The sequence below is a fragment of the Notolabrus celidotus genome, chromosome 5 (genome assembly GCF_009762535.1).
Source record: "Notolabrus celidotus isolate fNotCel1 chromosome 5, fNotCel1.pri, whole genome shotgun sequence".
Taxonomy (NCBI): Eukaryota; Metazoa; Chordata; class Actinopteri; order Labriformes; family Labridae; genus Notolabrus; species Notolabrus celidotus.
The window spans coordinates 15,506,333-15,520,919 of record NC_048276.1 but is presented as its reverse complement, the minus strand read 5'-3'; the positions used below and the strand labels follow the sequence as shown (position 1 = coordinate 15,520,919).

General features: G+C 41.3%; 1 protein-coding gene across 10 annotated transcripts in view; it reads left to right on the top strand.

Moving 5' to 3' along the window:
- msi2b (musashi RNA-binding protein 2b) overlaps positions 1-14,587 on the top strand; it is a 345,174-nt gene that overhangs the window by 110,070 nt on the left and 220,517 nt on the right. For all 10 annotated transcript variants that reach the window (XM_034683452.1, XM_034683446.1, XM_034683451.1 and 7 more), the window contains one exon: positions 2,416-2,508. In XM_034683452.1, the coding sequence (XP_034539343.1) occupies positions 2,416-2,508 (93 nt within the window). The remainder of the gene's footprint in view (positions 1-2,415; positions 2,509-14,587) is intronic.

The following is a 14,587-nucleotide window of genomic DNA, read 5'->3' as shown; positions in this document are numbered from 1 at the left end:
AAAACAAAAACAAACAATAACATCAGCTATAAATACAAAAGAACAACAAATAGGCATGACTATGATACAATGATAAAAAGTGCAGTGGTGAGTAGCAGAGGTAGTCTTTACATTAAAAAAATAGTAGTTAAATAGTACAAAAAATAGAAATATGGAATTCTGCTTGGAGAATTGTTGCATTGTATATTTACATGTATATTTACAGCGAGTATTGATCAAACAGGTATGACAGTGTTATGGTTTAGTGTTCATCAGAGTGACAGCCTGGGGGAAGAAACTGTTCTTATGGCGGGTTGTTTTAGCGCACAGTGATCTGTAGCGCCTGCCGGAGGGGAGGAGTTTGAAGAATTTGTGTCCAGGGTGTGAGGGATCAGCGGTGATGCTACCTGCCCGTTTCCTGGCCCGGGACCGGTACAAGGTACAAGTCCTGGATGGGGGGCAGGTTGACACCGATGATTTTTTCTGCAGCCCTTATAGTCCGTTGCAGTCTGTGTTTGTCTAGTTTGGTTGCAAATCCAAACCAGACAGTGATGGAGGTGCACAGAACAGACTGGATGATTGAGGTGTAGAACATGATCAGCAGCTCCTGGGCATTTTCTGTAACCTTTGAAAAATATAAAAAACTAACTTGTCTTTGTTTTAATTAGTGTTTTCATGAGCTTTAGCAGTAACAGTGAGATGTGATCATAACATGTTATGTGTGCAGTATCAGCAAATAAAACCAACTCAAGAGGTTGGCATTCTCAGAGGTCTGTTCCAGAGCTTGTACAGAAAAAAGATCAATAGGCATAGATAAGAGAAAAGATGAGGAAACTGTTTTAATTCGTTTATGCATTCATTTATTAATTCATTCATTCATTTTGCACTTTTGGTACTGGGTGAATATTTGGGTTACAACCATGCGGCAACCTCCGGTCTAAAAATATTGAGTCCGATGCAGAAGTGCTAAAAACTGCAGTTCATCGAGGATCCGCTTGAGGCTGTCTCAGGAAGTACCGGAAACCACATACACACAAACTCAAAAAAGCCGATCTTTACAGCAGAAATAAACATGTTTACAGCCTGGTACAAAAGACGAGTGTAGTCTGGATAGCTCATTTCTCGATCGGCTCACACTGTACGGGGGGTGAATTTTTTTCCAACGCATTAATTTCCAAGATATTGAGATTACGAGTCTTCCAATGAGAGGCACAACTGACTTGATTGAAAGGCAGGAACACTAGCTGTTTTCTAGGAGGCTCAAAGCCCGCCTCTTTACGTCACAATCACTCAACAGCAGCAATATGGCTGCCACTGACGATTGGCCTCAAAACAGCTCTTCAGAAACAGATGGGTGACGTCACAGATACTATGTCCATATTTTATACAGTCTATGGTTACAACTGTCAAGATGTAGATAAAGAACTGGTATTAATTGTGTTAACTTCATCCCCTATGCTGTCACAATACCAGAATTTTTAATTGTGATACAATACTAATGAAAATCAGAAAACAGACAGACCACTGCGGCTTGAACTTGTAGTTTGCTTTGTATTGAATATGACGGTTGATATTATAGTTGAGATCGACTTCATGTATGTTTACTTTTAACTAACATTTTTGGCATAAAGACATCAACCTGTTAATCCTAGTTTTAGATAAGAAAGGGTTGTTGTGAAGTATTGGTTATTTACAGGATGATGTAATTTAAGGCATGTTTTTTTTTACAAACATAACACATTACACTGCTTTTAAAATAGTGTTCTTTAAATATTTATGAGTAATCTGAATAAAAAGAAGTATTCCCCTTCATAGTTATAACACTAACACTGGTGCTTAATTTTTACTGTATGTCCCTGAGAAATCCCCCCCTCCTAAATTTAGCATGTACTCTCTGCAGCAGCTGTTGGTGCCCTTTTTGATGCCGTGGGTAATAATCCTTAATATTCTTGCAGTTTGAAACTAAATGAGCCTTTAATGCACTCTGATTCCATCTTCCAGCACTCATTAATTGTTTTTTGAAAGTCCATAAATTATTTCTGTTGTTCCTATTGAAGTTTTGCAAAGATAAACAGAAACTTTAATGGATGAAATGGAGGTCTTTAATTCTGTCACAGTCGGTTTTGATTAGAGCGTCGATTTGAAATGTCATTGTGAGGGGGAATTCACTTTCGTGTTCTTTTTGCCAAGAGAAGCCAGAAGCCAAGAGCCTTTTTTCCTGCCAGAACCTTCAGTACTTGTGACCTTGCCATAAAACCGCTGTTAAAGTGAAGTGTTTCTGAAACCTATTTGTGACTGTTTTTCCTTTTAAGCAACAATGTGTCCTCTCTCCTCTTATACAGTCTCCTTCAAAGGTGCTGCTCATACAGTTCACTTAGAGCCTCATTTCTAATCCTCTTTTCTTCTTCTTCTTCTTCTTCTCTCTTTTCTCTGCAGATGGTCACAAGAACAAAGAAAATATTTGTGGGAGGTTTGTCGGCCAATACAGTAGTGGAAGATGTGAAGCAGTATTTTGAACAGTTTGGGAAGGTAAGTGATTTTTTTACTCTCCCTGTCACAATTATGAAAAGTCCAGTGGTTTTCCAATCTGCAACAAGCTGTGTTGTTGAGTGTGATTGGATTAGAGCTGCAATGATTTCTTGATTTAATTGATAAGAGGATAAAATGAAAAAAGTTGTCAAAACTTGTCTGGGTTATTTAGAGTCTGGGTCCAGCTTCTATTTGCTGCTTTTGTTATTCATAAATGGCAGTAAAGAAAAACGTTTTTTTTGGACCTAGACAAAAAAATCAATTCAGAGAAAGCTTTTGGCAAAGGTGATTTGCTCTTTTCATTGTGTACTAGAGGAATGGACAGGAAAGGATGAACCATAAAAAATAATTGTTAGTCATAGCCATATATGGAATGGTACAGATTATTTTGTCATAAATTCGACTTGAACCATTGGTCTCTCACTGCACGCCATCCCCACTCTTAAATCGACTCTATCCACCATCAGAAACCAAAATCATTATCGTACAAAAAGCCCTACTTCATCATCATTAGGGTGATATAAAAGTAGTAGTTTGAGCATTTGATTGGTACGGATTAACCCACTGTGGAGTGCTCCCTTGTCACTTCAATGTGCTACAGTGATTTAGACCACATGGACAGCTCTCCCATTTCTTACAATAGTCAGTCAGTCAGTAATTTTGAGCCTTACAAGAAGCCAGCAGCACCATTTTGGCTCCTTTCCTGACAGTAAGACAAATAAATCTCTATTGTGATGAGCAAACAGCTGAAACTATGGCAGAAGCTGTACACAGTCCACCATTGCTGGTCAATAACAACATGAATTCTGCGTACAGAGCAAACAAACACAGTCTGCTGGCTGCCATGACCAAACCCCTTCTGGTATAAAACAGAAGTATGTTTTTTCTCTCTGTTTCTCTACCACTCAAGTGACAAATGTGGGACATTGAAGGATGTTGAATTTTATGTAGTGGCAACATTATTCCACAGCAATCTCAAAACCCATCAGCTACGCCTGATAATGAATATTGTCAGATCTAGGAATGAAGGCAGGCTGAATTGTTTACAGTCCAATTAGTTTCAGAGAACTGAAATCCATCCCTCCTGACATGTCGGCAAATTAACACCATCATCACTTGGTTTGTTACATCTCACAGAGAAGCGCCCAATCATTGGTTTAGCTGCTTTTCTACCAAGTGGTCTGGTTCGGTGTGGTATGGTATGCAATTATAGACGCTTCCATTATCAAAAGTTGGGAAACGTAACAAAGTACTGGATTTGTACCGTCCTATTTTTTCGGCACCCTTCTTTTGGGAACTAAGGCTACCTATCTGATCGTAAACATGTAGCTAAATACACTGCAATCTATTGACTGAGACAGAGAAAAGGGCATGATTATATCTCTTCTTACCTGATGTTATTTGATCAGTAAAATTATGTATTTTTGATTAATTCTGACAAAAGTTTATGTACATTTTTATTCATATCAGTGCATTCAGGTGTTCTACTGGTGTCAGATTAGGTCTTGTAAGGAAATTATCTTGTGAAAATAAAAAAATAAGAGTGTTTGACACAGACACCAACTCAGCAGAGAGAGGGGCACTGAGATGGATGTAAAAGGAAAGGGGAGATTGTACAAGACAAAATATTTTCTGCAACCCGATGTTATTAAATAATTAGCATAGCTTACCTGCAGCCAACATATGTCATGTCAACCTTTCCCCCAAAAAAGTTCACTGTAGGCTTGAATAAAGCACTACGGATGGAACTTCTTTTACCAAATTACTGTCTCGGGCACAACTGGAAAATTTAGATGAAGCCAATACAGACTGCAATATGTAATTTTTCTATGTCTTTTGGCCCAGAGCTGCTCGCGGAAAAATTGTTACCTCTAGATTTTTGATGGTTGAGACACATGTGAAACTCACTATTTACAAGAGCAGAAGCGATGGCCTAATTTTCTAACGTACATGCCCATATTAAAGTTAAGCCGTACAAGCAGCAACCTCTGGTCTAAAAATATGAGTCCAATGCGGTGGTGCTAATAACTGCAGTTCATCAAGGATCCGCTTGAGGCTGGCTCTAGAAGTACCAGAAACCACATACACACCAATTCAAAAAAGCCGATCTTTACAGCAGAAATAAACATGTTTACAGCCTGGTACAAATGACGAGTGTAGTCTGGATAGCTCATTTCTCGATCGGCTCACACTGTATGGGGGCTATTAACGCAGCAGTTTCGAAGACATTGAGATTACGAGTCTTCCAATGAGAGGCACAGCTGACTTGATTGAAAGGCAAGAACACTGTAGCTGTTTTCTAGGAAGCTCAAAGCCCGCCTCTTTACGTCACAATCACTCGACAGCAGCAATATGGCTGCCACCGACGATTGGCCTCAAAACAGCTCATCAGAAACAGATGGGAGACGCCACGGATACTACATCCATATTTTATACAGTCTATGGTTCTGAAGCCATCATGCAGTGAACACGCATCCAGAGTGAAGCGCCGAAGGGTAGAGTTTGCTGTTGAAACGTAAGCATGATCAAGTTTTATAGTACCAAACCATACCACACCAATCCAGACCAAATGCAATATCACTGATAAGTCTCAGTTTCACTGTAAATAGTTGATTACACAGAGGCTTTAGTCTGAAACTGATTTTTTTGAGTCTTACTTGCAATTTAGGGGTCTTAAGTTTAACATAATGCAGATCTGTAAAAAGTAAGAATGTAAGGTTCTTCAGTTCCGTCCTTAAGAGGAAAACAAATATTAAATGCTTGTTTATTCAAAGGCAGCCTGATCAAATATATCTAATGTGTTCTAGGAATTTGGGAAATCTAAATGCTGATTGGCTTTTGTGACACAGCATCAAGCAGATTTGTTGCTCAGACTGAAATGTTTGATCTGGAACTGATTGTCAGCTGCACTTGCATGCAGATATCTGTTTATAGAGATAAATAAATAATCATCAGATTAACGCCGATGGGAGCTGGGATGTCATTATGGCGGATTGCGTTCCGCCTGCTTTTGCTCACTGTACAGACTGCCATTTCTGCCATACACCAAAGTCTGCTGATACGGGCTTGCTCAATACTCCTCTGACTACAAACTTACAACAGAACGCTTCTCATACCAAAGTCTGGTCCTGTGTGAACAGATTCAACATTTTTTTATGGAGATTCTGTAAATAGAGATTATTTCACACCCAGCTCATTCAGCAGAGGCTCATATTCAGCTGTTTGTTCCTGTCTGCTGCAGAACTTTCTGCATGCTGTTCTCCTGACCAGTACCCCCAGCTGAGGGAGGCATATATGCTCACAATATCATACAAGGACATCCATACCACACACACACACACACACACACACACACACACACACACACACACACACACACACACACACACACACACACACACACACTGGCTCACGCAAACAGGCTTTGATACAGTGGCAGCATTTCACAGATAATTTCCCCACACCGAGCGCAGATCCATTTCCCTCATGTCATATTCCACATCAGGCAAGGTCACCTTCAGCTCACACACACACTCCTGCTAACATCAGCACTTGACCTTGAGCTTAAACAATTTCACTCTGGATGGATTTTTCATGGGGCACATAATGCACCATGTCCTGAAGGAGACAGAAGAGCTGTTATAAATTAATAGAAACTGTTATTTTTTCCTCGCCTCTGAGACAATATGCAACCAGCCATCCCTTATAAAAACCCTCTATGTGGTTTTCTTGACTGAAACAGGCAAGGTGAAGGACTTTGTTTTTTGTCTCTGTCTGTGGAAGTACTATTGAAGACCCCACCACCACCACGGCCACTGTCCTGCCTTACCAAATAAAGACAGCTTATTTGCACAATAGTACGCAGCGAGCAAATATTCAGCACGACTTTGCAATCAATGGATCTGAGAAAGGGGCTCGAAATGATTTTCGACTTGATTGAATGACATAATTGACTTGATTATACAAAGTTTTTCCCCTCCTCGAGGAATCCTCAAACGCTTAGGAGGAAACAAACAAATCAGGCTGATTGAGCGAGATCTTGTGCATGTTTCTGTGTGTTGCTTTTATAGCCCTACTTGTGCATGCTTGGATGTGTCTGCAGTACTGCTCTTGCCATGCGTGAGTGTGTCAGCGATTAAGTGTATTTATGTGGGTGCATGATTAGGGCTCTCTGTGTGTGTGTGTGTGTGTGTGTTTTGAGTGTCTCCATAAGAAAAAAAATAAGGAAATCAGAGTAGACACTGTAGGCTATGGCAGACAAGATGCAGAGCAAAAAGAGGTGTCCTTCCCCCTGTTTTGTGTGTGTGTGCGTGTGTCCTTCCTTTTTTTTTTTTTTGCCTTACACATCCCCGGATTTATTAAATAACCTGCCTGTCACTGCAACCTGCCATTATCGCCACACACACAACACTCGGAGGACTTATCCACAGAAGGGAAAACCAATTAATTCAGTTTCCCCTCCGTAGAATCTTGGTGGCAGTGTGTCTGTCAGTCATCAGTCTGTCTGTCTGCGAATGTGCATGTCAAGGGGTACATTAGCCTGCGTGGTCGCAGGGCTAGCAGCTAGTCATTTATATTTCTGGGAAGTATGTTTTTGAAGCACTTATCAATCATCGGGAAACTACAGCTTAAGGCAAAGGCAAATGTTCCTCCTCAGTGGGAACAAGCAGTTGCACTGATATTATTTAGAAAGTGCTGTGTTTGTGTCAGTGTGTGTGTGTGTATGTGTGTGTGTGTGTGTGTGTGTGTGTGTGTGTGTGTGTGTGTGTGTGTGTGTGTGTGTGAGAGAGAGAGAGGCAGTATAGGCCAATTAGCAGGATGTGGTCTACAGAGATGGAGGTGGTTGGGAGGGAAACAGCTGGTGTGGCCACAATTGGGTCACAGGTTCTGTCTGTAACCTCCACACCTCCCCACACCTCGCCTCACCTACTCCTCCATCCCTCACCTCCTCAGCCCCTCCTCTTCTGTCTCCATTCTGTCAGGGGGAGGGAGAGGCAGCATTTGTTACGGCGAGAGGCTGACAGCTCTCATGCACATCAGTCTCCATGCCACTCTCCCAGCCGACACCATTAGGAAAGAGCACATGCCCGAGCCTGGCACAACTTCAGAGGAACCGTAGCCACCTTTTTTTTTTTTTCCCCCCTTTTTTCCACCCCTTCCTCTTTCCTCATCGCCCACACTACAAGCTGAAGGTGTGCATTTGCAGCGGTTGTGACAGTCATTCGAACAGAACTGAAGTGTTGAAGTGTGTGGTTCTGTTCGGCTGATTCTAATGCATCTCAGACTTATCCCATTACCTGCCTAATAGTAGCCACATCCTGCCTGCCTTTTTTTTCTCTCACACTGCACACTGCACCTTAACCCTGCAAGCCAGATGAGACAATCTTATCAGCACTGCCGGGCCTCCCTTTATATTCAAGGACTTTTAACTGGAGGCTGCTGCTGCTCCTTCTGTCTTGCAATGAAGTCAAATGAGGCAGTGTGCTGTTTGCACAATTTGTGCCATTGTGCAGATTTATACTTGTAAGAAAAGGCAATGTTAGCCTTTAGACATTGCACTCAACAAAAAACATGTTTTTGCCATTTTCATCTAATAATTTTGTGATGTTTGCAGTGTGCACAGTCATTTGCAAGTGTTTTTAATGCAATTGCCTTCTTGCCTTCGTCTGTGGCTTACATAAAAAAACAGAAACTCCTCCAAAATTAGCCTACAGAAGTTTATGTCATTATTATGCATGAAGTCTTTATAATGTTAACTTCTGTAGAGACTGTGCTTGCTCTAAGGTCAAAGGTCAGGGGCAGCTGAAAACAGAAAATGTGCTTGCAGGGATTCTCTGTGCAATGTGTTACTTTTATTCAAGCCTTGGAATCACAGCTGCAACAACAGTACAGTGTTGAGGCTTCAATAACACCGTTTTCTTGAAAGGTTAAGGTTTAATTAAGTTTTGTTTTTTTCTTCAGAATGGCAAACCAGTGTTTATTGTAAATATGAGATGAGGTCTGTGTTTTGTTGATCCCCAAAGTATTCTTTTATTTTCCAATAAAACAAACACCTGTTAACAGAACACCCAACACCCCAAGATGTTCCACTGAGGCAGCAGTTGATTAAAGACAGGATATGGTGTGATGACACCTCTTATATTTGGCTGTGACGTACCAGCAGAGCCCTGCCCGGGCATGAAAAGAGCTCTCTCCTCACAGTTAAAGGCGTAATTTGCTAGGTTGGCTAATGCGTCCTCATTGGTTTATTGTAATCGGCTTTGCTGCATCTCATAGTGCCCTTATTTGGCTAAGCTCAAACAAGTCCTGCTCACTGCTTCACTTTCCTGCACTCCCTCCTGTCCGTGGGCCGAGCTTTGCAGTGCATGCCTCAAGCTGACTTTTAGTTTCATCAGAGCTACTTGCTTCCATGTCACTGGGCTGCCACAATCGTCCCTTTATGTCCAGTCTGTCCTGGTTCTCATGCTCCACTGGGCTAGAGCCAGATCCTGGAGGTGGAGCTGAATGGGAGGAGGAGGGGGAGGAGCTTAACCAGTTCACTGCCACTGGGCTCAGGAGGGATAAAGGTAGACGCACAAAGGTCACTCCTGAGTTAGACAAGCAGAGCAGAGTCTCACGTCCTGAGACGAGACAAATGTTTCAAGAGAGAGAGAGAGAGAGAAGGAGAGAGAGAGAGAGAGAAAAAAAAGTGCTTACACCTGTTGGAACACAAGGAACGCTGTCAAAAGAAGTGAGATTATGTAAGAGAAAATAATCAGAACACAGAAAAGACATCAGCCTACAGCAGCTGCATACTGCTCCTGTTGCGTTTCACCTCTGGCTCAGCAAGCGTCTGCATTCTTCTCTCATACTTCCACTGACAGGAAGCAGATGAGAGGAAATTATAACAGCATCAAAAAAGAAAAAGAAAAAAAAAAGAAGAATTCCTCGGTTAATGCACAAAATTTGTTCTGGAGCTTTGGTAATCTAATACCACGGCTGACATTTTTCGTGCCCTTAGATTTTATAAATGGCAGAAAAATAACTGTGTGACTGACTGGAAAGACGGCAAGAATTCATTTTGCATACCTAAACAAGTGGCTCACTTTTAACAAGGTTAGAGAATTTCAGGTACTTCAGCAGGTAGTCAAACGCAGCCAGAGAAACATAATGTAATTAAATCTGTTTGTTTTGTGGTCAAACTTTTGTCTCTGGAATGCTCTAAAGGATTAACCTGTTTGGACAGTGAAATAATGTTGTGACCTTTTTTCTTCTTCTTTTCAAGTCCCTCTGTATGACATGCAGTTAATGGAGAGACTTTTGTGCTGTCACTTGAATTCAATGTTTTCTCTCAACTGTATGGTAGAATATTTGTAGTTTCCCATTTTTACACTGGTGCCTTTTTTTCTTTTAAAGCCTAACAATTTAATGACTGTTCAGATTTATTGCACTGCCTTTCACAAACCATTTCTAACTTGTACTTTGAAAAGCACTCTAAAAGCATCATTATTTTTAAGAAAAAGTATGTTTGTTTAAAAACTTGATATTACAACACTTTTACTGTCCTCTCTTAGAAAATGCACCTTAATCACTTCATAGGTTGAGAATCATTGATTATCAATGTTGTAGTATTGATTTTGATTGCGAGGGTAAATTTAGCCTTGAATGATGGGACAATTACGCTCTTACAGTCACAGCTATAAATAAGTCTAAAACTTGAGAAACTGTGAAGTTGCACGTTAAACACACTTTACACTTGAGCTCTGATGAAAGGAAAACCCAAATCCCTCTCAGTCATTGGCTGAAATAGCAAACATTGCATGATTAATGCAGAAAAAATACACTTTATATGAGTGAGAAAAGAAGCTAATCAAAAGGCCACAGTCCTTCATTCCTCTTTGTCGGCTGGTGCAGGTGCACATTTGCATGCCATTTACATGGTAGCTCACAGTGACCACCAGCACTCCAGAGCCTGGGTGTCCATCATCGGCTGACATTCTTTGATTGTTTCCTCTTGGCTGCGACTCGCCCAATCAGCTGAGGATATAGTGCGGTTCCAGTGATTATAAGGAGTGATCAGAGCAGCAATGATGGAGCGTGTGCCTTGCGGTGGAGATTTAGCCAGAGGCTTCAATCTCATTGCAGTCACTTGTAGTTAGTGACTGAGACTAGCAGCGAGAAGGGCAGAGCAATATAAATGAATTGGCTATGAATGTGGATACGCTGCAGGGACACACATGGGGGAAAGGGCCAGTTAGACAAACTATTTCATATCCCCCTTGACCTTTATTTGCCCAGTGGCCCAGCAACATTTCCAATAGAGTAGCTTTTAAATGGCCGCTGAAGAATAGAGCACTACAATCACATCATTTTTGTGTGTGTGCCTGCTTTTGTATGACAGAGCAAACATTTGTGTGAATGCAAGTGTCTTAACAGAATTTTAACCTAAATAATCTGACCTTTATCAAAGGATTTAATAGATTTTTGACTGTTGCTGATCCTCTGAAATATCCATCAGACAGTCTCCTCCAAAAAAAACGAGATGCCGCGCAGTAAAGGCGGCTCTCAAAGAGAGCGGTGGATCAGGGGAGATTGACACCCTTCTGTACGTCTGAAGTCTCATCTCCCAGCTGTCCCTCCTGAAATGGCTCCCCGGGGATAAGCCGGGATTGGCTTGATTGTGTTATCGGCGACTGATCGGGTCATTGAATGATGGAATTTTGAGCCCCTGTTCTGCTTAAAGAATGAAATGTTTAAAGAAGATTGACTGTGATTGGATCGGATCCAGCACCTGCTCAAAGGGGTCAATCAGGTGAAGGCAGGAGGCAGCAATCTCTGCTGTGCTATTGTGACACAGATAGAAGGGGGGAATTAATGTGTGTGTTGGGTAGGGTGTTAGTGGTGGTGGTGGTGGTGGGTGGATGATGGTGATGGTGGGGGGGCTGGAGATGCCATTCAACAGGGAAACGGTTGAAAAATGTCATCAGAGGAAGTGTCATGAGTAATTTGCAGCAGTCTCACCATCAGGCTGGTGTGGAGGTGGGCGCCTGCACCTCCACGCCTCCACCTCAGCCTGGCAAACTGCAATCTGGTCCTCAGGGAATCCTATGTGGGAGAACACTTCTGCAGGAATGGAGATTCAAAGGGGTTTTATTTCCCAGATGGGTGGGAAATATGTTTGATATATGCTGCATGTATGTTCTACTGATCGGCTTGAAAAAAGGGTTTGAAGGAAGAAAGCCTGGCAGGACATTAATGCACCAGAGGTCCAGTGTAAAGCTTTGAAGGAACAGCATTGTTGCATGTTTCGTTGTGGAATTGTGTGTCACAACGGAAAGAGACCCTGTGGATTTTCTTGTGTACCAACAAAAGTTACATTAACTCATCCCAAATGCACTGTATGCAATCGTCCTCCTAGTCGTTGCTTGCACATTGCACACCACTGTCACCTGTAGATCAGTGGAACAGTATGACACCATTAATGCATCACCCATCCCATTGTGTGCTTTTGTAGGTGCATAGAACAAAGGAAATGGGGAGCAACTCATATCACAGCTCCATAATGCTACTGGAAAAATCTCCACAGAGAACCTTAAAATGAGCAAAGCAAGCTAATTTAGGTGTTTTATGTTCAATTCTGTCTCTTGTATGGCCTCGGTTCATGCTGCCATGATGGCGCAAAAGAGTGACAAAGAGGTGGCTGTGCATATTATAAACAATTTTGCTTTTAAATCTCCTTAAAATTGACTCTCTGTATGCAATATTAAACAATGTGCCTCACAAAAAGGAAGGAAGGGAGCAAGGAAGGAAGGAAGGAAATAAGGAAAAAAGGTAGAAAAGACAAGCAGAAAAGATACAAGGACAGAATGAAAAATAATAAAAGAAGGAGAAAAGAGACACAAAGAAGGAAAAGAATAAAAAAGACATGGAAAAAAGAAAGAAAGAAAGAAGAAAAGAAAGGAAGAAAGAAAGAAAGAAGGAAAAAGAAAGAAAGAAAGACGGAAAAAAAGAGAGGGAATAAAATAATGAAGACAAAGAAAGAATTAATAAAAAAGAAAAAGAACAAAGGGAGGACAGAGGGATTGACAGAAGGAAAGCAAGAAGATAGGAAGTACAGACAGAAGGAAGAAAGAAAGAAGAAGGAAGGGAGGGCAGAAAGAGAGAGAGAAGGAAGGCAGTACAGAAGGAAGGAAGAATTAAGAAACGACAGAAGGAAAGGAAGCAAGAATAACAAGGAAGGACAGGAAGAGGGAAGGTAGGCAGTACAGAAGGAAGAAAGGAAGAAGGAACAACAGAAGGAAAGGAAGCAAGAATAAAAAGGAAGGACAGGAAGAAGAGAAACAATGGAAGACAGAAGGAGGTACAATGGAAAATAGAAGAAGGATGGAGATTAAAGACAGAAGGAAGGATGTACAGAAATAAAGAGACAGATGGAGAGGAGATGAAATAAAGATTGATAGTGTTTTGAAAAAAAACAAAAAAATAAAATAAAAAAGAGGAATACAAAAGAAAAGCAGAAAGAAAGAAGATAAGAAAGGGTAAAAATAGGAGTTGGAAACAAGATGGTCAGAAGGGGAAGGAAATAGAGATATTGGAAAGGAAAAAAGACTAGACCTCCAAAATGTAGAGAGGGAAAAAAGTTGAACAAAGAGAAAAGACACTAGGAAAAAGAAACAGTAATACAGATGAAAGAGAGAATGGAAGAAAGAAAATGTAATAGAAAGATAAAAATACAGGCCAAAAGTGAAAAAGGGGAAGAAAGACCAAAATAGTAAAGAAAAAAAAAGGAGAGAAAGTAAGATTTTCGTCACTGCAGCTCAAGCCCTTGCTTTTCGACAGGCAGAGACAGGCATGTCTGAGTGGAGGTCCACAGAAGCCGGTGCCGGCCTCTGAGTGACAGACCTTGTGCCCCCGCATGTCACAGCCAAATGAGAAACAAAATGATGGTGTCAAATTCCGGCTCACATCTGATGGCTGGCTTTTAAAGAGGATGCAAAACTGCTTTTCAACCCAAATAACCCTTTTCATCCTCATCAGACATTTTTCTTAACAGAGGGTTGTCACTGCTCCATTCCCCACTCCCACCCCCACCAACCCCCCTCTGTTGAGCTCCAGGAAACCAGTGAGTGTGAACCATGACTCAGCACCACCTGGAGAACAGGCAGTTGACACAGTGCAGCTCAGATGATGACGCTGCAGATTTTTTGCACCATACATCTGAGCTGAAACACGCAGCTTTGTGGATCTTGAGACGTTTTCTAAAGGTGTTTGTGCAGCCCTCTGCATGGATTCACCCCGAATGTCTAAACAGCATGGTGACAGCAATAGAAGGCTTTAACTGTAATGCTTTATACACATTTTAGAGGTACAGAGTAAACAGAAAATTCAATATGCCTTTATTTTTTTTTTCAAATGCTGACAATCTTTGACATCTCCAGCAGATTCTGCAAAATAAATCCATAAACATATCTACAGAAAAGCCCCCCTCCCAGAAAAAACAATAGCTTTTCCCATGATTGTCAGCTTGCAGTCTAGATAAACATAGAAAAAGAAAAACACGTGCCGTCAAGTGTTGCTTTTAGAATAAGTTTCTTCCATGACCTACCATGTAGCAGCAGTCAGGTTTTATAAAACTAAACATAAATAACCGTTTACATCCAAAAAAGTAATCTGTCACAGGTTGTTTGCTTTGATAGGTTGTCTTGTATTAAATAACACAATGTGTGTACAGTTCAAGTGCAGAGGAATGACTTAAAGGAGCAACTGGGAGAAGGTGTCAGAAGGAGCACAGGCGACTTGGCCAGGTCCAGCTCACGCCATGAGTACCGCCCACGCATCGCCTCCTCCAAATCACCAGACAAACGCTCTTACATGGAAATGTACACAATGAGCAGGCGTTTGATGTGCAGGGCTAATGAAGTCTCTGAGGTTTTACCTCTGTGGAACACTTACTGCTCAGTCCAGTGTGTGTTTGTGTGTCTGAATATCCTCTGGTCTGTTTAAAGTGTTAGGATATCTTGATTTAAAGCCTGAAGTCATCCTCTATCTTAAAGTATGGACTCATTGGAAATTGCTTGTTAGGTTTCATTTTGATACTATT